Raw genomic sequence first — 23,400 nt, 5'->3', positions numbered from 1 at the left:
TTGTGTTTTGATAGTACAAGAATCTTGCAGATCCGTCTCCTCCTCGAGGAATAACAGTTTGGTGTTTAGACTACCCTCTTCCAATATATCTCTTGGCTTTTGGAGATTGATACTTCCCAAGCTAACAGTTTCTTCAAAATCTGAACCGGAAACAGCAAAATCTTCATCCTCTGTCAATCTTTCCGAATCAGAGTCAAAGACCTCATTGCTCTTCACACTCCTGGGATTACGGCGACCCTGTTCCTTAAGCGGCAACTTCTTCGAGGGTCTCCACTGTAACGAGCTGGAGACCTTCGCTGAACTATCTTCGTCACCCAAGTAAGCACTGTCTTCAACAAGGTCTAAATCCCACCGTTTTCTGCTTCTGGTATTCCGCCTATCCAAGGGTAAATGGTTTTCCTTCTCGGTCGGAAGCCACTGTAGTGACGAAGTGGCCGAACCTGCAGCTGGTGCGCGGAAATGTGAGGAGGGGCTAAAAGGAGAAGAAAATAGATGGTTTTTACCATCTATTGGAGGCTCCCCCTTCCCAAGCGCGTGTGACTTGAGTGAGTCATGTGCCCTCTTTAAGTGAGGCTTGATCTGGGCCGACTTAAGAGGACACGGCCCACTCTTGGTTTTTTTAACAGGCCCAACACTTTTTTGAGGCCCACGTGTGCTAACTGGCACGTGAGGCTTTACCACTTCACACTCAGTGCCTGGGACACCCGGCTCAAGTTCACCCTTTCTTTGGTTCGAACTGGTCTGAAACCTTTAATCTTCCTTCATAACTTGAATTTAAAATCTCCCTCTTACCGCCTTTAACTATCTGCGCATAAGAAATGCTGCACTCCCTACTGATAGCTTGCACTCCATGTCTTTGACCACCCATCTGCCCCTTCTCTTTTAAAGTCTCCAGTTTTTACTTACCCAAATCGGTGAAAGACTGATCAACCTTTGAGATTACCACTCTCCTTGTTCCACGTAGGGCCTCATCTACCTTCTCATCCCCTTCCTTGTGAGCTTCCCTCCATAGTGTAGCTTCTATGGAGGAGGCCAGCCAAACCGAGTAGAAACAACCTTCCACGTTTATCTCCACTTTTCTGGGAATATCTTCTGGTTTCACTCCGTTCAATAGGAGAGCTGCTGATCGGAGGTCCCCCCAAAAAGCTCTGGCAAGCTTACCACCACATAACAGTGCAATGGATGCGGCCACTTCCTGTTTCCACAAATGAAAGGGCAGACCAAGAACTCGTATTACCACCCCATCCTCAGTGAAGAACTCTTTAGAGTTAGATGAAAAGTTCCACTTAGATATTGTAATCACACTATAATCAGATTGAAAACTGATAGCTGAGAGCTCTAACTTATCTTCAGTCAGATCAAGCATGGCTTTACTGTTCTCAAAAGGTGTTAGAATAAACTTCCCTTTTAACTTCAGCTGTAATACGAGCAGATCTGCAACTCTCCTCCAGTTGCTAACCGGATTTTTAACTTGAACCACATATTTATCTTCCCACTCTTCTCTCCTGGAATAGCCAACCAGCCTATTCTGTCCAAAGGGTAGTAGCTCTTGGACCTGGTCTTCATCTTCATTTGAGAGTTTGATGGTCTTACCATTCTGCTTCAGTATATCCAATCACATGCAGTGATGAAACCCTTCCAGTATTCCATTGATTTTCTTCCATCCAAGACCCTGTCTACCTTCAGGAAAGCAGACTAGTTGCCTCCTTCCTTTCCCATAGAATTCAGAGAGAGCTAAGTAACCCCCTTTACAATTTCTTCTGCATTCTACAACATACCTCTTCCCTTCTTGAGTTCTCAATTCCTTCCTGTTTCTTTGTTTACCTTTGAGGCATGCTTCATTCACATACTCCTTGAACCAGTTAAATTACTTCCATACCTTGCAGCAGCACTGTGGCCTTCTTCCCTTCCCTAATCTTCAAGCTTGCCCCACCTTTGTTTTTCAGCTCTTCAAGCAGAAACTCCTTGGCTTCGAACTTCAGTATTCTCCTCCACCGTCCTGCAGCCACAAACCCATCCCTTCTCATTTCTTCTTTCTTCAGAAGGCCCTACCTTAAGGGGCACTAAGTTCTTATTCTAAGTTCTTATTGAGCATCGTGTGGATGACACAGTGAATATGAAGGAATCAATTTTGAACTACAACTCTTCACTCTCCTTGAAAAGAGATTTTTCTCCAACTGTAGTCTGTAGGAACCATCGTTCCCTTTATTTTTTTATGAATATCATTCCTTCATTTTGCTTGTTAGGCACCAATAGGCTAGGATTAGGGTGGTTGTACTTGTACCTTTTCTCCTCTCTTCATTTCTCTTCCTTCAGTGTAACACCTTCCATTATTTTTATTGATCATATAACACCTCCATTAGAAGCTGCAAATCTAGTGTCCCTATTCGCGGGCGATAACAATGTTACTCTACATATCTACAATATTATCACCAACTTATGTTATAATGCTATCTCTTGTACTTCATATAGTGCTGGTATTGTTCATTGGGGAATATGTATGCCATTTTTTTATTGGAAACATTAACTTTCATTAATTCTTTAAGAAACTTAGAACAAACTGTCACCTTCAAAAACAAGGTGACCCCTCATCAAATTACAAACAGGCCTAAAAAAGGTTCTGCATTACTAACTCGTTGCTTTGCTAAAGTATCAGCCATTGCATTGGCTGATCTCCTAGTCCATTTAAATCTGACTTCAAGCTCCCTTGTTAGTTGCATAATCTCCCTTACTGGTTGTCTAAGGGACCATGCACTTAAGCTGTTTGTTTGCATCCAACCTATTACCGGTTTCGAATCTCCCTCCACTTCCAACTGCTGAAAACCCAGCTGTTTAGCTGGCTTGACCCCCTGTAGGAGTGCCAGAACTTCTGCTCTAAGAGAGTCCCCCAATCCTATCGGGCCAGAATAAGGGGCCAGGACATTTCCTCCCCATCTTTAAAGACACCCCCAATTCTAGTGGGGCCTGGATTACCTACAGAACTGTCATCAAAGTTTAACTTAATAGCCATTGATAATGGGGGGCGACCAGTCCTCTTGGATAGCCAAAGAGGGGCAGGAAGAAGATGCTACTGTACTCCACCCTCTAATTAAGTCATTTACAGAGAAGCCCTTGAACAGGCCCAGCGATTTCAGCCAATGTATGACCTTGATGGTGATCCCTTCTATGACTTCATGTGCTGATTTTTCTTTCCCTTGAAAGATTCTGTTATTTCTCTTTTCCCACACTGCCCAAATAACTGCTGCCCTCATTGCTCTCCACATTACCCTTCCTCTTTTCTTTGGGGAATATGTATGCCATGGCAATTATCTCTTGTACTCCACATAGTGCTGGTAGTGTTGGTTGGGGAATATGTCGATTATGGTAAAATTTCGTGTTGCTACTCATGGAAATGGTAATATGTCGTGGAAATATTAGGGAAATAAGGGGAATTTTAAACCATTAAAAAGAAAGAAACATAACAAGTGCTTGTGATACTGACTATTGTATTTGCCATGTGTCAAAAGATTGGTTTAATTGGGTTCAGATTGCCTATACTTGTGGTTGTGACTGTGTAACACTTCCACTTTTCAGCAAAATTTTGCTGAAACCTTATGAACATGACTCCTGAAAGTGATCCCAAATAGTTAAAATAACCAGACCAGGCTTTGTTAAGTTGATGAATGCTTGTGATTACATCTCCAGTAATCCATGCTTGTTTTGTAACTTTATCACAACCATGCCTATGTCATTTCACATAACCAATCTCTCGTTACCTTTGTAGTCATGGGTTCAAATAAGTGGGTGTAGAGCCCATATTTGGAATCTATATTATTAGTTCAGTTCCAATAGTTTAGTACTTGTTCATATGGCTGCACTTTTATTAATCTTCCCTTTCACCAACAGATTGAGGAACTGTGCATTTGTTGATTTCAAGGATGAAGCTTTAGCTTCTCAAGCACAGTCACAGCTAAACAGGTATTCCTACATCATCCTGTTTCTGTCTTTGGTGAAAGTTAGCTGAAAGGAATATTTTCTGATAGTTCATTTCATTGAGTCGTTTCAGGTTGAGGTTTCTTGGGAAAGTATTATCAGTGGAAAAAGCAAATAAGCCAACATTAAATAACAAAGGTCAACAAAATGATGTACAATTGGGAAAAGAGTTCAGTACTCCACCCACATTCCTGAAGAAGGATGTTCCCTTACCTGGAAATTTTACCAAAGGATCAGATCCAAGTTCTCTATCTGCAGGCGAACCCATTGCTCCAAGACTTGGTGTAGACTACCCGTTTCCCCCTCATATTGAGTATGTTGTCTTTTTATTCTCCTTCCTCAGAATTCTTGGTTCCTTGTTGCACTATCATGTTCATATGCATCACCATTTTTTGATTATCAACCAGCCGTGTTGTCATCTAAAGAGTTTTTCCATATATTGCATTGGCTTTTATTAGGTTTGCATGGGATGTTTCTTCATGTCTTGTTGCCAAGGTCAAAGGCATGAAGAAATAAAAAAACCTTGTTTGAAAATGTGTATAATATGACTGTTGCTATGCTTTAGAAGTGATGAAGCATTCATGACCTTTGTATTTGGAGTATCAGTGGGTTCAAAAACTGATACGATACACCCTGTATCAGACATATCGTATCAATACTTTGAATCTTGCTTGTTGCATGATCAAATTGAGTGTTGAGGAATAACATGTTTTGAATTGATCACTTGGATACATTGCATTCCAGGATCATCATCATCTAAGCCTTGTCCCATCTATATGGGGCATGCATACCATGGAGTTTTTGATAGCTATGGTCTCATTTCCTTCTAGTTTACCATGCCCACTTTGCAGCTTGAGTAACTTGTCTCTGTTTTATATCCAGTTAAATGACCTCTGCTTTTTACCTTAGGTATGCATACCCACCTCCAGATGGAAATATACTGACTAACATTGTGAATGCTCTTATTGCTGTTCCTCGTTTTTATACACAGGTTGCTCCTCTAACCCCATGTACAGCTTTCTGTATTTAACATGTTTCTTTTCTTGTTGCCGCATCTAAGATGTGGGTTTTTTTGGATATCTTCTGAAGGGCTGCACAACGGGAGGTAGCCCATCCCCCAACCCATAATCCCCCTAACCCAGGTGCAGGCAGGATTTGATCCCAGGTCTCCACTACGACCGGTAGGAGACCTTACCAACCAGCTGGTTGGCACCTTGCCAAGATGTGTTTTTGATTTAGACATTTTTAATCTGTCTATAGAATTGAGAGCGTTTTTTTTTTCTAGAGTGTAACCTTTACTTGCAGGTATTGCACTTGATGAACAAAATGAATATTCCAGCTCCATTCCGTGTGGCATTGCCAACTCCACCCCTACCACCTTCAGCACCTGCTCCACCACCTCCGCCGCTGCCACCTCCTGTAGCTGCAAAACCACACTTGGCAGATCTATCCAGTGATGAGTCTGAATTGGAGTCTTCAGATGAGGCATTTCTTATTTTGCTTTGCTTATTTTATTGCTCCTCTAATGAAAAAGTTTATGCTTGTTCGTATTGCACTCAAAAAGTTAATGTCATGGATAGAACTTGTAGCAGTACTTAGTATACATTGTAATATTTTTTTCCTAAGGGCATTTCTGTCCTTTTACATGAAGTTATATAACTCCCATATTAATAAAATAAGAATCGGTGTAGGGCAATCTAAACCCATTCCATTCTCTTCCGAAATCTTCTTCTCTTTCTCTTCTACTTTCACTTGGTATTAGAGCAACAAAGATCATTTTTTCCTCTTGCTTTACTAAGGCACTGTTTGGCAAGTCTTTCTGAGTATATCTTTTGACAGTTTGGTTAGCCAAAAGACGTAGTGAGTTTTTGGGGTGTTGTCTTTAAAAATCAAGATCATTTGGTAAGTATATCGGTCTACCAAGCTTTTAAAAACACATTAAAAGGCTATTTGCTGCATGAAAGGACCTAAGAACTTCATTTGAAGCTTCTCAAAATTTGGTGATTTTGGGCTCATGTCTTTCATTCTTCCCGGCTTTTTGTTACCCATTGGAAAAGATCGAAAATCAGTCTTCTGAGTTTGCTGATGCCCAGAGGACTGCATGGAAAGACATGCCAAACACCCTCTAAGACTACTAGAGTATAGAGACTACTGACATCAGCGTCTGTATGGTACAGCAGTACTGTTAGTTGAGGCAAGCGAACTCTAGATTCTGGAAGGATACAAATTTAGTTGATTTTTCATGAAAGGTTCATGTAGATCAAAGTACAATAACCATTTTTTTTATTTTTTATTTTGTGAAAAATTACAGAAAAGTTCATGTTTGGATTTTTTGGTTGGTTCATTTGATTTGTTATGTTTTCCAGTGATTTTTTGGCATAGGGTTCCATATCTTTCCGGTGACATTTAAATTTTTTTGAATTTTTTTTTTCTGGGTTCATATTTACCACTAATCTAGTTTTGAACCCAACGTTCAGAGAACCGGACTGGACATAGAACTGGAAAGGGGAGAGTAGTCCATTGGGTGAAATCTTTGAGCAGTTTTGAAGGTATTCCTGTTGATGATCTGCTTAGGAAATGGAAAGAGGTGGCTAGCTCATTTTTATCAAGCATTTTGGTTCTCTCCTACTTCCGGGTTTATCAAGCTGAAATTTGATGGAAGTAGTGAGGAAAACCCGGGCCCATCAGGCATTGGGGGTGTCTTTTGGAATGTGGAGGGAAGAGTTATTGCTCTCTACTCTGGCCCCATTGGTTCAGGGGACTGCTTGAGGGCTGATATCATGGCTGTGATGGAGGGAGTTTGAAAAGCAAAAGAACTAAACATCAGAAAACTGATCATTAAAGGGGATTCTAAGCTGGTAATTGGTTGGCTGCAAAAGGAGGAGTTGGGCTGGTGGACTTGCATCAATGAAAGAAGAAAGTTCAATAGGTAACTCAAGGATAGAAGTTAAGCTTCATCCCTTAAAAGATCTGCTAATTCTTTTGCTGATGCCTTGGCAAAGCAAGGGGTGCGAAGGGATCATCTTTTTGGGGCTGTGATGCAATTTGTTTGTTTTTTCTGTCTCCTCAGAGAAAGTTAAGAGAGTTTACCTCTATTCATGGTGCTTCATTGTAATTCTTTTCTTGATTAATGAAAGATTTTCTGTTTTTTTTTTTTTTGATAGATAACAAAGACTTTTATTAAAAGATATTAATAAAAAAGATACAAAAGGAGGGGTAAAAACTCATAACCCTCCCAAGAAAGCAGTTCAGATTACAATGTTGCCCAGAAGAAATTAACTCTTCCCACCCCTTGTTTGGCCAATGAATCTGCCAAGGAATTGGCGCACCTCTTAGTCCATTGAAACTTGACTTCCATATTTTGTATGAGATGTCTTTCTTTTTTTTTTTTTTTTTCATTCAGAAACTTCCACAGGCTAGAAGTATCCTTCATTAACCAATTTATAGCCAACTCAGAATCACCTTCCACTATCAATTTTCTGATATTTAACTCTTGAGCTCTTTTTAACCCTTCCAAAACAGCCAATATTTCAGCTCTAAGAGAGTCCCCCCATCCAATAGAACCAGAATACAATGTGATAATTCGACTTTCATCATCCCTGAAAGCTCCCCCTATACCCGACAGACCTGGATTTCCTTCACTACTACCATCAAAGTTTAGTTTAGTGAACCCTGAAGCTGGAGGGGACCAAACTGGGTAAGATACTTTCTTTCTTGGAGCTGACCAAGCCACTTCTTTCCACTTCCTGATGATATCTCCTTCTGAATAGTTTTCAAAAATTTGCCAAGTCTTGACCCAGTGAATCCCCCTTATAGAAATTAGTTCAATGATTACACCCTTATTTCTTTCTTTCCCATGAAAGGTCTGTTGATTCCTTTCCTCCCAGACTGTCCAACATACAGCTGCTCTTACACACCTCTACAGAAATTTCCCTCTCTTTTTTAGCCCCCTAACGGTAGTAGAATGGAATAGGCTTTGTACATTAGGGGGGGGGTCCACCTGTCACCAAAAAGATAGAAAAACCAACACCAGATTTCTGAAACAAATGGGCAAGAAACCAATTAGTTTTAACAAGTATCACCATTCCTCTTACAAAGGATGCACTAGGGTGGGGGATAAACACCAATTAGGCCTTTTTCTTTGAAGTAAATCGCAAGTGTTACACTTTTCAAGGAAAACTTCCCAACAAAATGCATTAATTCTGGGAGGAATTGGTCTACCCCAGACTTCCAAAACTGGAAAAGGGATTCCAGAGACAGGTGGGGAATGAGCCAGTTTTTTGAAGAAAGAGGAGCAAGAGAAGACACCCGAAGGAGAAGGATCCCAAATCCTACTATCCCTCCTAAGGGGGTCGATAGCCACCCCCTCAAGGATTTTTAGCAGGTCAGCAATGAGGTTCAATTCCGGGTCTCTAAGGGCCCTTCTAAAACCCAAATTCCAATCAATGGTTGAATTAGAGGAGGTAAAAAAAGTGGAACTTTCTGGGAGGAAAAGGGGTCCTCAGAGAAAGTTATAAATAGCAGGACCTCTTTAAGAGAAGACAATCAGAATTCTCAAGCCTTCCCTCTTGAGTTCTTGAGAGGTTACAACAATTGCCACCTTGAGAGATTCCCCTTCCTGTCTTAGCTCTCTCAGATCTCAGATCTGAGATCTCCCTTTCCTATTACCACCGGCAACCTTCCCTTAGGTGCCATTTCTGCTGACCTTCAAGCAGGGACCCTCTCAAGTGCCAATCCACACCCTCCTACACAACATTCTTAAAAAATATGTTTTAACCAATTTATCTCACAGGTTGCATGAACCATTGCCCTGTACTCAACTATAACACTACTTCTAGCAAGCACACTCTGCTTCTATTTTTGATAATCAACATAAATTTCATTAATTTAATAAGAAAGATTAAGTACAAAGGCTGTTAGGTCCAGTCATTCAGAAAGAAATCCAAACCAACACAATTAGGATTTAGCCCAAGACAGTTGCTCCCTTGAACCCCTTGCTTTGCCAAGCAATCCATCATCCCATTTGCTGTTCTCCTAATCCAATTAAAGGTAGCTCCCACTTTCTTAGCCAAAGCTTAAATTTTCCTTACAGAATGTCTATAAGCCCAAGCTCCTGGAATTTTGCTGCTTAACCAAGATTTGACCACCTTAGAGTCCCCCTCTACCTCCAAGTGTTGGCTTCCCAACTTCTTGGCTATCCCCAAACCTTGTAGCTGCTCTGTTATTTCTGCTTTTATAGAACCACCAACTCCAATTGGTTCTAAATATAAAGCTTGGATTATTCTCGCTTTTTTTTTGTTAGACAGTTTTGTATGCCCTTAGCTTCAATCAAAATTGATGTACTTTATGAGTTTATTGTAAATGATTAAAAGTACATATTTGATTCATGTTCCCTTGGTATGTTTCTGTGTATTACCCTTAAACTGGACACTTATTGAGACTCGTGTTAGTTTTGAATGTTCACAGCCAGTGGGTCGGTCTGGGGAGACCTATCCTGACAAGGCTGACACTGTGGTGCCACCAAGTCGGTTGGGGTGGCTTGTCTCAGCTACCGGGGTGAGACCCTAGGCACATACAGTGTGGGATTAATTGAATCTTTGAATTGGACCAGATTTCCAGTATTGCCATGGACCTTGGAGATTGATGGGCAAAACTGGAAAGTTACACCCGACCCCTAGACTCGATTATGATACTGCACTAGGTGTCGGATCGGGCTGTCTTTGATGTACCAATCAGTCAGATCCTTAGCGGGGGTCAAAACCTGGGTATGTTGGGACAATCCGAGAATTCATCTGAGTGGGTGATCATAGTGACAGGATCAGCCCCTTTGTCGGACAAAGGTAATGATCGGGGATGCACTCTCACTGTTGGAAACCAAGACTGCCGGTAGCCGATTTCAACCGTTGAAATTTGTTTTGCAAAATATATTTTATATGAGATATAAAAGTATATATATTATTGTTTCTAAAATGTTTGCAAAAGGGTTTTAATTCTCGGGATCTATATAAGTGGAGAGTGCAACACTGTTCCTTGCAGCCGAGGGAGATGTCCTCTCTTGTCGGGCAGTGTATGATCATTATGGGCTGAGAGGTTAAGTGTAAGACCATTGAGGATAATGCCTGATGGGCTAACCTTGCATTTGCCCACAGTCCCTGGGTGTTACAAGGTGACTTGGCCCAGGGACCACTTAGGGTAAGTGTTGGGCCCATAGAGCCCATTTGATGGGTTTCAGTGGGTGCACTGTCTTTAACAGTGTATTCGACCAGGCCTTGTAACAAAGGCTGGGCCGAACCCATGTGGCTGATGTGTAGATCAATGCTTGGGTCCCACGCCATACAAGGAAGCCCAACTGGGCAGCAGTTAGGAATGTTAAGTGAGCACATAAGCTTAATGGGCCTAAAGCCCATTTCAAACTGGGCTATTAATTTAGTTAATTAAAGGGGTGAATTCTGAGATGGATTAGTAGTTAGGATAGGGTCTTAATCCTATCCACTCAGAGAGTCTAGATCTGAATGTGATTCAGATCTAGAAACCTCCTAATAAGATTAGGATAAAGCTAATCTAATCTGCAGATAAGATAAGGGTTTATCCTTATCATTAGAAGAGAAAGCTGATCCAAATATGATTTGGATAAGCAACTCCTAATGGGATTAGGAGCTGATCTTTTCAAGTTAACAAAAGGAAGGAGGGGGCGGCAGCCTTGAGAGAGACCAAGAAACACATCAGATCCTCTTTAGTGCTGAAATCAAGAAGAGAGAATTCTGCACCCTGCGAATACTCTCTTGCCGCCTCCCTTCTCTTGCCGCCCTGTTTGCCAGTTAGATCTCCAGCTGTGGGAGAAGTCAAGATTGGATTTTGACATCAATTCTTTGAGAAAGGATTGAAAAGGGAGCTGTTCTCACGTTCCATCCTGCTGTTTCTTGCGAAGGACAGAGTTCTTGGGAAAGAACACTGCTGATTCTGCTCCATCCTGCACTGCGCCATTTTTAGTGGGAGCAGTCTTTGGATCCTTCCTTGGGCGTGAACACCTTCGTTGGGAGATATTATTTCTCCGTATTAGGTATTATTCTCTCCCATTCCTTTTGGTTCAGATCTGGTTCAGTTTAAGGTTCAAGATTGATCCTTGAAAATATGATTTTCTAAATAGGGAATGTGATTCCCAGTTGAAGGGAGAGAAATATTTTTGAATTTCGCCCCTTATTCCGCAATCTTTGGGTGTCCATGGGATGGATCTCTCATTCCCTTCATTTTTGATCAGCAGGAAAAAAAATTTATTGATGAAATTAGGAGTTACAAGAGTTCAGGTATAAGATCCTCCCCAAAAGAAACAAAAGATTACAGATTTGCCCAAAACATTTGCTGTTTTACAGCCCCTTGTTTGGCCAAAGAATCTGCCATTCCATTTTCTGTTCTTCTTACCCACTTAAAAGCAACATTTAGCTCCCTTGTTAGGCTTATGGTCTCCCTGAATTTATTCTGGGACCCAAGGTATCTGGGAACTGTTTCTGGTCCATGAGATGACTGCTTTTAGAATCCCCTTCCACCTCTAGGTTGTAGAAGCCTAACTGTTTCGCAAGCATTTACCCCTACAATAGACTGACCAACTCTGCTGTCAATGCATCACCCTGCTCCAAGAGTCTTGAGTACAAGACCACCACTCTACCTTACATATATCTGAAAACACCCCCTACCCCAGCCAATTCCCTGTTGCCAATAAAGCTTGGATTACTCTCATTGTGTTTATAAAAACGCCTCCAATTCTCAATGGGCTTGGGTTACCCAATGAACTTCCATCAAAGTTTAGCTCAGATCCTCGAGTTGGTGGTGGTTTCCATTCCATCACAGCCTTAGCTTTTATCTTAGAAGAGCTAGCCACTTCTCCCCAATTTCTCACTATTTTGTTGACATGGAACTCTCTGGAAGGTTCCGAGGTTTTCACTTGGTTAGCGACTTTTTTTTCGATAACTAAATAAAAATTTTATTAAAGAGAAAAAGAGAGTACCACTTGGTTAGCAACTTTTATTTTTACACTATCCACTATTTCTCCCATAGTCTTGCTTTTTTTCTTGAAAATTCTTCCATTCCTCTCCTCCCATCCATAGAATTGCTACCCTTGCTGCCCTCCACAAAATTCTACTCCTGTTATGATTTGCCTCAGAAAGTTTGTGGAAAATAAATCAACCATGTCTTGAGGAGCCTCCCACTTGCACCTAAAGAGAGTGCACAACTCTAACCAAACACAATTCACAAAGGCACAGGAGATTAGTAAGTGAGGAATAGTCTCATCTCTTGCCTTGCAAAGGCAATATATATGAGGAGAAAGGCACATAAAGAGGAATAAGCCACCTTAGCATCCCAGCCATCGTCCGAAGCACCATGAATACTCATAATAACCTTATGCCAGAACTTGTCCCTTTCTAATGGTAAACACCACAACCATTTCCCAAGCAAAGCAGTATTCCTATGGATCAAGTTTCCTATCCCCAACCCACCTTGTTCTTTAGCCCTACACACCATTTCTCACTTGACCAGATGGTCTTTTCTTTCCTCACCCAGTTCCGAAAATAAGTCCCTGTTTTTTTTTCCCTATCTTCTTTGCCACCTTTACTGGAATTCCAAAAGTGGAAAGGAAATAAATGGGTGGGTTGGCCATCGTGGATTTGATTAATGTTATCCTTCCACCCAACAAGATGTTACATCTTTTGCACAATGCCAACTTCTTTGTAAATCTTTCCAACACTGGTTTCCAAAACCTTTCTTTTTTTTGATCAATAATTCAGGAAATTGATTTCATTATAACTAAATAAAGTGGAACAACCAGAAGTTATGAAGGAAAAAAGAGGACACCGGATGTCCAAACCCCAAAAATTACATGAAGGCCCAAAACATAAACTGCCTTTGTGCCCCCTGTTTAGCCAAAATCTGCCACTGTTGGCCAATCTTCTAATCCAATTAATTTGAATCAACATATCCTTGGAGAGCCTTTTGAATCTCTTAAGGCCATTCTTAGGTGTTAAGAGACTCCTTCCCCTTCCCCTTTCTTTAACCAGTCCACGATTGTTTTGGAGTCACCTTCAAGAATTAGCCTTTCCAGGCTCAATTCCTTAGCTTTCTCAAGCCCAAATACAGCAGCTAATAATTCTGTAGATGCCGCCTCACTATGCCCAGCTGGATCTGAGTAAGGCACAGATGCTGCCTTCCTCATCCCTGATAGCTCCTCCAATACCCGCAGGGCCTGGGTTGCCCACACTTCTCCCATCAAGGTTCAATTTGAACCATCCATGAGGCGGAGGAGACCAGGCCACTGTTTCAACTTGTCTTCTAGAAGATGAGGCGACTATAATCACCCGAGCTTTGAAGAAATTATCAATCTGAAAATCTGAACAAGCTCAAGGTCTTAACCCAATGAGCCACTCGAAGGGTTATGGCCTCAATCAATGCTTCCTTAGTTCTTTCCTTTTCCCCCAAATCTTTCCTCCCAGACTGTCCAAACAACTGTTGCCCTTATACATTTCCACATCAGTCTACCTCTTTTAGTAGTGCACCTGCAAACAGAAGGGGAAACGGCCCTTCCAAGCTAATAGGACTACAGGAGAGAGCCACCTGCAACAAAAAGTGAGGCAAACCACTCCCAGATAAAGCCAGCAATTGGACAAGATATTAAAAGATGAAAAGCAGTCTCACCATTAACCTTGCACAAGCTGCACCAATTGGGGGACAAGCACCAATTTGGCCTTTTTCTTTGAAGCTTATCACAAGTATTAATGCAACCGTGAAACACTTCCCAACAGAAGGCACTCACTCTAGGGGGAATGGGAGGACACCGGATTTCCTTCACAGGAAAGAAGGGGAAGGGAGTGAGAGGAAACAACAAGGGAATTGAAAAGGGATTTACTAGTGAATGCCCCGACCAACTTAAGGGTCCAGACCCTAGTACCCTACTGTCCACACCTCCACCCCCAAGAACCACAGAATTCAGCAAGGAGAGCAAAGCAGAAACAAGGAGAATTTCAGACTCTCTTAGGTTCCTAATGAAACCCAAGTACCGGTTTAGATCAGAAGGAGATGGAGGTGAACAAAGGAAGTCGGCCACTGGCCTGCCTTTAAAGTTGGAAATAGCATAAAGAAAAGGGAAGACCTCCAATAAAGGGGTTTCCCCAACCCAGATGGCCTCCCAAAACCTAATTTTTTGACCCAAGACCAAGTCATGCCTGATGTGAATGTGATTGAGGAAGACAGGAAGACACTCATGGATGGCTTTCCAGGGAGAAGCTAGGGAAGCTCTATGAAGGCAACAAACATCCCATCCATTGTTTGACAGCCCATGAATACTTTCTATCACTCTCCCTCGGGAACCTCCAAACCCATTTGCTCAATAAAGCCCAATTTGGTTGGATCCTTAAAATCCTAATATATGTGACTGGACCCCTCACCAAAGAGTTTCCTTTTCTTGTTCTTCTATTTTTAAGTCTCTTGGTTCTTCTCATGCTTCTCAGCCTCTTTTCCTTGTCAATGAGGTTTGGTGTAGGCCTGTCCCATGGACATCCTGCAATAGAGAAGGCCTCATGTTTGCTTATCCCCTAGTTGTAGGACTGGGTTGGGTCTATGTAGAATCAGTCTTGAATCGATTATTAATCGGGACAAAATCACAGACCCATAACCATTTTGGTTAATATTTGGGTCTGAACATGATTATACTGAAAACTATATTTGTTTATTTAAACGATAACTTAAAATTTAAAATTTGATAATATAACCTTAATAAAAATGATAGAAAATATTAAATTATTTATATGTTAATGAATTAAACATTTTTAACTAATATTATCTTATTTATTATCTATGAATTTTACAATTTTAAACATAAAATTTGATAAAAATGATAAGAAAATTAAGAAGATATTATATATTTAATAAAATAATCCATTCCTGGTCTGGAACAGTTCGGGACAGGCAAAAACCGGAATCTGCCCAATTATTAATTGGGTCAAAATATGGAACCAGAACTGTTATAATTGGTTTTGTTGTTTTGGTTCTTTGGGTAGACCCGACCCATTGACGACCCCACCTAGTTGGTACATTCTCTTCAAAGGTTACATCAAGATGTGTTACCATGTATTAATCTCGTCTTTTTGTTGCTTGTTTTTTGGGAATGGTTCTTTACTTGGTTGTTGGTGGACTATGTTGTTGGAGATGTATAGTTTGTTTGATCCATCTTTTTTACTTGGCTAAAGAAAAGGGTAAAAATCCTATGGAGATTGTTAACAGGTGTATTATATGTACTGTACACAGGCTTAGTACCCGCATGGGTATTTTCGTAATTCTGTAGACATATTGTTATGCATGGCCAGAATAGTATAAATAGAAAGCTTCACTCGATTGAAGCTAAGTTTGGTTGAGGCCTTAACTCAGTTGCCTCTTATTCTTCTTCCTCTTCTCCTTCTTCTTTCTTCTTCTTTTCTCCTTCTTCTTTTCTTCTTCTTCTTGGTCTCCTGCTCAACATGGTATCAGAGCAGGTTCGTCCAGGCCTAGAAAACAACTAGCTGTGGTCTCTCTCCTCTATTGCGAAGGAGCTATAGTATTGATGCTTGGAGACAAGGGAGAGGAAGCTTTTCTAGTGCTGCGGTTAGTCTCCATTGCCGAGTAGGGCTCTACTACAAGTATGCTGATTGTTCAACTTCCTAGCACAGAAGAAGGGTTCGGCTACATATATTTTTGCTGGTAACTGGGTTGCTTCGGCTAAGAGGACTGTAGAAATCCATCCCAGATGTTCGAAGGAAGGCTCTGACCTGAAGGGAAGTTCGAGTTCATGACTGTACTGCCTATTGCTGGTACAGAACTTTTTTTTCCCTGTTTATGGCTTCTTGCATGACTGTTAATGTTCTAGAATCTGAGTAGGGACTGTTCTCCTTCCTCCGATTGTATGTTGCCCTACTATGCTCTCTAAGGGGCTGTTGATGAACCCTAGAACTTGAGTGACTGTTCGGCTGCCCTGGAAAGTGGATATCAGCCGATTAGGTGTGGTGAATCACCACTTGTATTGCTGCTCCTACTGTGTTTTTTTTTGGGGCTGAGAAGCTGTATCGAAGTTGTGAATTGTAGGTCATTAAGATCTGGTTACATTGCATGTGCTGTTCGTATATTGTTCTGTGGACTCCTACACAGTGTGAATCATGAGCAGTGAAGATTCAGCTACATCCAGAATCTCCACAATGCTGAATGGAATGAGCGGGAACATCGATCTATCTTTCCCTATGGCTGTTGTTCCTCTTGACGGGTTGAACTACCTAGAGTGGTCAAGGGGGATCAAACTATACATAACTGCAAGGGGAAAAGTAGGCTACATAAATGGAAGAATCAAAGAACCACCTTCTGGAAATGCAGAACATGATAAATGGGATCAGGAGAACAGTATGGTTATGTCATGGATTTTGATCTTCATGCAACCACAAATAAGGAAGAACTTCATGTGGGCTGAAACTGCAAATGAGATATGGGATCAGGCAAAGTCCACATATTCTGAACTTCGACACTATGCCAAAATTTATCAACTGCAAGCAGCTTCATCTACTTGTAAACATGGGGAGAGGAGTTTATCAGTTTATTACTCTGACCTGACAACTGTTTGGAAGGAGCTGGACCATTACTAGAATATTGAGTGGAAGTGTGAGGAAGATGCAAAATTGTATAAGAAACTTGTCTCACAACAAAGAGTGTTTGCCTTTTTACATGGTCTCAATCCTATCTATGAACCCATCAGAGTACAAATTCTAAGTTCTAAGGATCTTCCTTCAATTCAGGAGGTCTATGCACTTGTCCAGTCTGAAGAGAGCAGAAGGAACTTGATGAACAACACCGGAGGGGATGCAATTGTGTTGGCGGAAAAGGGGGGTCCCTCTACTAGTGGTGGACCTTCTTTCAAGAGAGGGGATCTCCAAAAGAAAGCAGAAGATAAGGAAAAATTATGGTGCACTAATTGTCAGAAGACTCGGCACACCAAAGATACTTATTGGGATTTCCATGGGAAACCGAAGTGGGCTCAGGATTTACCTAAGAAGCAAGGCTCAGATGGTATTAGAAGACCCGAGCAGCAATGTGCCAAGAAGCACCACATGGCCAATATGGTTACTCGGGAGAATCAGCCCTCCACCTCCACTGTGACTCAACCACCACATGGCCAACATAACTACTTTGGGTCCGACCCAAGGGAGAATATTGTCAACTCCTTCCGTGACCATTTGGAGCTTTATGGTAGAACAATTCGCCAGATGGATGCTCCTCCCACCACCTCCTTTGCATCCACATCAGGTAATCCTGCCACAGCTTTCCATGTTGCTTCTCACGACCTTGACTCTCCATGGATCATTGATTCTGGAGAGTCAAAACACATGACTGGTACGTCCTCTTTCTTCCAAACTTGTCACCCTCTTTCCGGAAGAGATAAAGTGAGACTAGCTGATGGATCATACTCTCCCATAGCTGGTCAAGGAACTCTCTCTCTTTCCCTTGGCCTTACTCTTTCTAATGTTCTTCATGTTCCAAAATTTCCTATGAATTTGTTTTCAGTCAGTAGTGTTACAAATTCCTTAAACTGTTTCGTAACTTTTTTCCCTTCCTATTGTATGATTCAGGATCTAGTCTCGGGGAGGACAATTGGTAGGGGTCGTATGGTTGATGGACTCTATATGCTGGAGAATATGGCTGGCTTTCTTGTTACAGAGTCTATGAGTCAGTTTAGAAAGAGTAAAATGTATTTATGGCATTGTCGTTTGGGTCACTTGTCTTTTGAGTCGTTGAAAGTTGTTTTCCCAGAACTGTGTAAGTCCGTGGGGCCCTATTACTTTACCTTCTGAGAGTGGCTACAAGTACTTTATTACCTTCATTGACGATTATTCCAGATACACGGGTATATCCAATGTGAACCCGTGAGGAAGTACAAAAAATTATCCAAGATTTTCAACGGATGGTCTTCACCCAATTTCAGACCGAAATTCAAATATTTCAATCAGACAATGCAAAAGAATTTTTTCATAGTGACCTCACGGAGTTCTTTGCTTCAAATGGCTCACTTCACCGGAGCTCTTGTGCCCGCACGCCACAACAAAATGGTGTGGCTGAACGGAAGAACCGTCACCTTCTTGAAGTGGCACGGCGTTTACTACTCCACATGAATGTTCCCGAACGTTTTTGGCTTGAGGCCGTCCTTTGTTCTACATACCTCATTAACCTAATGCTCTCTCGTTGGTTAGAGTACAAAGCTCCACATCAGCTTCTCTTTCCTAAGGCTCCTCTTCTTTCTATTCCTCGTGTTTTTGGTTGTCGGTGCTTTGTCCAAAACCTTTCCCCCACCCGGGAAAAATTGGACTCTCGTGCTATCCCGTGCATATTTCTTGGCTACTCATTCTCTCAGAAAGGGTATCGTTGCTTTGATCATGTTTCACGGAAATTCTATGTCTCCACGGATGTTACCTTCTTTGAGGATGAGCCATTCTTTTCTGTTTCTCCTCAGGGGGAGTGTAGGTATGAGGAGAAACTGGTTCAACTTCCTCCTCTCCCTTCTCCTTCTCCTTCTCCTGCCAACTCCTTTCTGTGTTCTTTCTCGTCGTCGTAAAGGCCAATCAGGTTCAAGAGCTGAGGAGAATCCAGAAGCCGTACCTCAAATGCCATCAAATTCCTTGGGGGAAGATCATACTCACTCAGGTAACTTGACTCCTAACCTCTCTGTTGCTAATGATCTTGACCTTCCCATTGCCCACAGGAAAAGGGTTAGGTCGTGCACTACCAAACACCCCATTTCCAACTTTGTTTCCTATGAGAACATCTCACATTCTTTTCGTGCTTTTCTTACCTCCATTAACAGTATCCCTATTCCCAAGAATGTGGCAGAAGCTCTCTCAGTTCCAGAATGGATGATAGCCATGAAGGAAGAAATTGATGCTCTTCATAAGAATGGCACATGAGAACTTGTTGATCTCCCTAAGGGAAATGATCCGGTTGGATGTAAATGGGTGTTCATTGTTAAGCATGGGGCTGATGGAACCGTGGAGAGGTATAAAGCTCGTTTAGTGGCAAAGGGTTTCACTTAAGTATATGGGGTTGATTATGCAGAAACCTTTGCTTTTGTTGCCAAAATGAACTCTATTAGAGTCCTTTTCTCTCGCTGCCAATCTGAATTGGGATCTACATCAATTTGACATCAAGAATGCCTTCTTGAATGGTGACCTTGAAGAGGAAGTTTATATGGTTCAACCCCCCGGTTTTTGGCTCAAGGAAGTGAACAAAAGGTGTGTAAGTTGAAGAAGTCTTTATTTGGGCTAAAGCAATCACCAAGGGCTTGGTTCAGCAGATTTCATACTGCAGTTCAGGAGAGGGGATACAAGCAATGTCAGTCAGATCACACACTGCTTGTAAAAAGAGTAGAAGGTAAAATGGCTGCCCTAATTGTATACGTGGATGACATAGTTGTTACTGGTGACTGGAAGGATGAAATTCAAGGTTTGAAGGGCTTCCTTGCCACTCAGTTCGAGGTGAAAGATCTAGGACCTGCCAAGTACTTCCTTGGGATTGAGGTTGCCTGATCAAAAAGGGGTATCTTCATCTCCCAAAGGAAATATGTCCTAGATTTGCTCAAGGACACGGGAAAGATTGGGGTTAAATCATATGACTCTCCCATTGATCCCAACCATAAGTTAAGTGACAGTCAAGGTGAACCACTTAAGGATATGAAGCAATTTCAGAGGCTTGTAGGGAGATTGTTGTACCTCTCTATGACTCATCCAAACATAGCATATGCTGTTGGTGTCCTCTGTCAATTCATGCATGCACCTAGGTCCACCCATCTTGAAGCAGCGGAGAGAGTACTACAGTATCTTAAGAAGTTCTCGGGTGCTGGTTTATTATTCCAGAAACATGGACACTTGAGGGTTGAAATTTACATAGTGCGGATTGGGCTGGATCTCCAAGTGACAGAAGGTCTACTAGTGGTTACTGCACCTTTGTAGGAGGGAACCTTGTTACTTGGAGGAGTAAGAAGCAAACCGTGGTAGCTTGATCCAGTGCTGAAGCTGAGTACCGTGCAATGGCACACGGAGTTGTCGAAGGTATGTGGATAAAGAATCTATTGGGAGAGTTGGGTTTTCCAGTTGGTAAACCCATGACTCTACTTTGTGACAACAAGGAAGCTATCAGTATTGCCGCCAACCCGGTACTACATGATAGAACAAAGCACATTGAAGTTGACAAGCATTTTATCAAAGAGAAAATCATCACAGGCGAAGTATGCACTCCATACATCAGCTCTGAAGACCAACTTGCAGACTTATTTACAAAAGGGCTAAACTATTCCAGACATCAAGGCCTCTGTGACAAGTTGGGCATGATTGATATCTATTTCCCAACTTGAGGGGGAATGTTAATAGGTGTATTATATGTACTGTACATAGGCTTAGTACCCATAGGGGTATTTTCGTAATTCTGTAGACATATTGTTATATACGGCCAGAATAGTATAAATAGAAAGCTTCACTCAACTGAAGCTAAGTTTGGTTGAGGCCTTAACTCAGTTGCCTCTTATTCTTCTTCCTCTTCTCCTTCTTTCTTCTTCTTTTCTCCTTCTTTTCTTCTTCTTCTTGGTCTCCTGCTCAACAGAGATGTGCAAGGGCAGCATTGAAATGGACTATTTGGGTGGAAAGGAATACAAGAATGTTTTTAGAGAAGGAAAGGAGCAAGGAAGCAGTGATGGAATGCATTATGACTAGGGTGATTCATAGGGTTAGAACACTGAACAGTTCTTTATTTTTCTCCTATGATGATATTTCGAGAAACTGGGGTAGAGGTGGCAAAATTTTTTTCAAAAAAGTAGGTACTAAGATAGTGGCTACCACCTATAGATGGCTTCATTAAATTAATCTTTGATTGGAGCAGCCATGGTAATCAGGGCCCATTTAGAATAGGGAGAGTTTTTAGAAAAACGATGATCATGTAGCAGCTTTGTATTCAGAGGCCTGAAATCTTTTTCTGTAATTCAAAGGGTGCAGTTAGAAGAAATGTGAATATTGACAAGTTAATTATTGAAGGGGACTCTAAGGTGGTGGTGGAATGGTTAAAGAATTTGGAGACTATGGTTTGGCAATACAGGGTCGAAGTCAAGAAGTTCAAGTGGTTAACCAACAACATGACCATAAAGACAGGTTCAAAGGTTCACTAATGGATTGGCTGATACCTTAGCTAAGTAGGGGGTTGATCAGGGATAGTTGTATACTTGTATTGATCAATTATTAATTGAAATTGATTTAACTTGAGAGGAGACACTTCGCACTTAAGGGGTGCTTATTCTGTTGTATACATCTTTTTGCTTCATATTTCATAAAATTCATTATGTTTACTTATCAAGAAAAGGGGTGGTGACGAATATGAGAAGATGATTAGTCTCTTGGATGCTAATTCTCAGGCATTTCATGTGCTAAAGTTTGCAAATTTTTGTAGTGATTGGGTCATATCAATTTTGAAATGTGAAGGGGTTGGTTTATTGTAGTTTATATGCATATTGAAGAAGAGGATGAGGGGAGAGAGAGAAGAGAAGTTGTTGGAGAGTCAAAAAATCAGGTTGGCGGCACTGGCAGTGATATATATATCGTGTAGGGCGACTAAGAAATAAAAGAACATAAAAAGACTGAAGTGGCCTTGTGGCACATAACTAGAAACATTAAGTCACTCTCCCTCAAGTGTATCGAGAGAAGTCATATATAAATGTAATAAAATACTTGTAGCCATTCTTAGTTTGAATATTAACTGGGCCCCAAACATCAGAGCATACAATATGGAAAGGAAAATCCATCTTTTATTACATAAAGGAAATGAAGTTAATGCTTGCTCAACTGGCAAACCTGACATTGAGAATCACTAACTGTCATAGACACAAACATTTCTAGAAACAAATATTTCAAGGACAAAAGACATACGACCCAAACGATGGTGCCATAAAACCACTTGACTCTTATTTGACTAACTCAAAGACCCTGAAGCTGCAAGACCAACCTTGTTTTCCAGCACATAAAGATCATCAACCGTGTTTCCTTTACCAATCATCTTCCTGAAGGCCAAATCTTGAAAAACACAAGAATGAGAAAGAATAAGCATGAGTGATGCTACTAATAGATAACAAATTAATAGACAATTTTGGAACCTGTAGTACACTAAAGGGGAGAAGGCCAAAAAGGCAAAAACATAGATCCTTGACCAATTATGGAGGAGAAGGACCCATTAGCTGGCCTTACTTTATCTCTATAAGAGAGGATGGTGTAAGATTGGAATAGGTTTGGCTTACCATTCATATGGTTGGAAGCACCAGAATCAATGATCCATGGATATTCCAGAGCCTTAGAGTATACATGGAATGATGGAAAGTAGTGGCTAAGTTACTTGAAGAAGACACAAAAGAAATCTAAGGGGTAGGTCCAGAATCTGCCTATCAAAGAGCCATACCATATTGCTCTAAGTGGTTATGGAAGGAGTTGATAATATCTTCCTTGATATCAGAATTAGGAGGGTGGTCTTGAGAAGAACTCACTATTGAACTACCATACTGGGACTCTTGAGATGTTAAGTTTGTTGAGGTATATTTCTTTTGATTTGACTTCCTATTCTGCTCTTGTGTTGTCTTCTTCCCCAGATTCTATGCCCATTTCGGTTTTCCAATCAAATCCCGATAGGGGCATGCCTAGATTTATGACAATGTTTGCACCACAATTTATCCTTATCATTTACCCTTCTTTGACCATCACCTTCTTTCCAGAATTTGTGCCTCCTCTTATTGCCTAGTGGACCTTTTCATGGGCCAGGTAGCCTGACGGGCCGGTCTGGCCCAGTCCGTTCTAAGTCAGGCTTAGACACGATTTTAGGTGATAGCTATGATTATAACCCTAGCAAGTGCACTAGTTATCAAGTAGTATAAAAATATCGTTTCCACGAGGATTTAACAAAATAAGTATTAGAACTACAACCTTCTTTTGTTATTTGGACAACCGAAATTCAGATCCAACAATAAGAACTACTGAAAATTAAAAATAGAAAAAGAAAATAAAAGCAAGGGTATTCAATAACTGAATATGCAACGATTAATTGAAATCGTTAGGACCATTGGTCCGCCTAACCATTCCAATGAATACTAATGGATGAGATTAACCAAGATAATTTGTCATTCCCATAAGCTGAAGTTTTTCCAATTTTATTTATTATTCTTTCCCAAGATATATTAAACCTATTTCTATCAAGTTACCCCTCGATCCCTCGACTAGAGTTCTCAAGATAGAAATGCATTAAGTGCAAGAAAAACTTATATATTCAGATGAATCATGTGTATATATCCATATATACCATTCAATTCACACCATGAATTATGTGGTCTAATATATGAATTCCTCTCCCGAT

At 41.1% G+C, this 23,400-nt stretch overlaps 1 protein-coding gene across 4 annotated transcripts in view; it reads left to right on the top strand.

Moving 5' to 3' along the window:
- LOC148844450 (RNA-binding (RRM/RBD/RNP motifs) family protein) overlaps positions 1-23,400 on the top strand; it is an 83,256-nt gene that overhangs the window by 8,334 nt on the left and 51,522 nt on the right. For all 4 annotated transcript variants that reach the window (XM_088953395.1, XM_088953392.1, XM_088953393.1 and 1 more), the window contains exons 3-6: positions 3,886-3,957; positions 4,046-4,285; positions 4,882-4,963; positions 5,278-5,457. In XM_088953395.1, coding sequence (XP_088809521.1) covers positions 3,886-3,957; positions 4,046-4,285; positions 4,882-4,963; positions 5,278-5,457 — 574 coding nt within the window. The remainder of the gene's footprint in view (positions 1-3,885; positions 3,958-4,045; positions 4,286-4,881; positions 4,964-5,277; positions 5,458-23,400) is intronic.

The sequence above is a fragment of the Nelumbo lutea genome, chromosome 7, assembly GCF_056320005.1.
Source record: "Nelumbo lutea isolate HS-2025 chromosome 7, American lotus-T2T, whole genome shotgun sequence".
Lineage (NCBI taxonomy): Eukaryota > Viridiplantae > Streptophyta > Magnoliopsida > Proteales > Nelumbonaceae > Nelumbo > Nelumbo lutea.
This window is presented reverse-complemented; position numbering and strand designations above follow the sequence as displayed.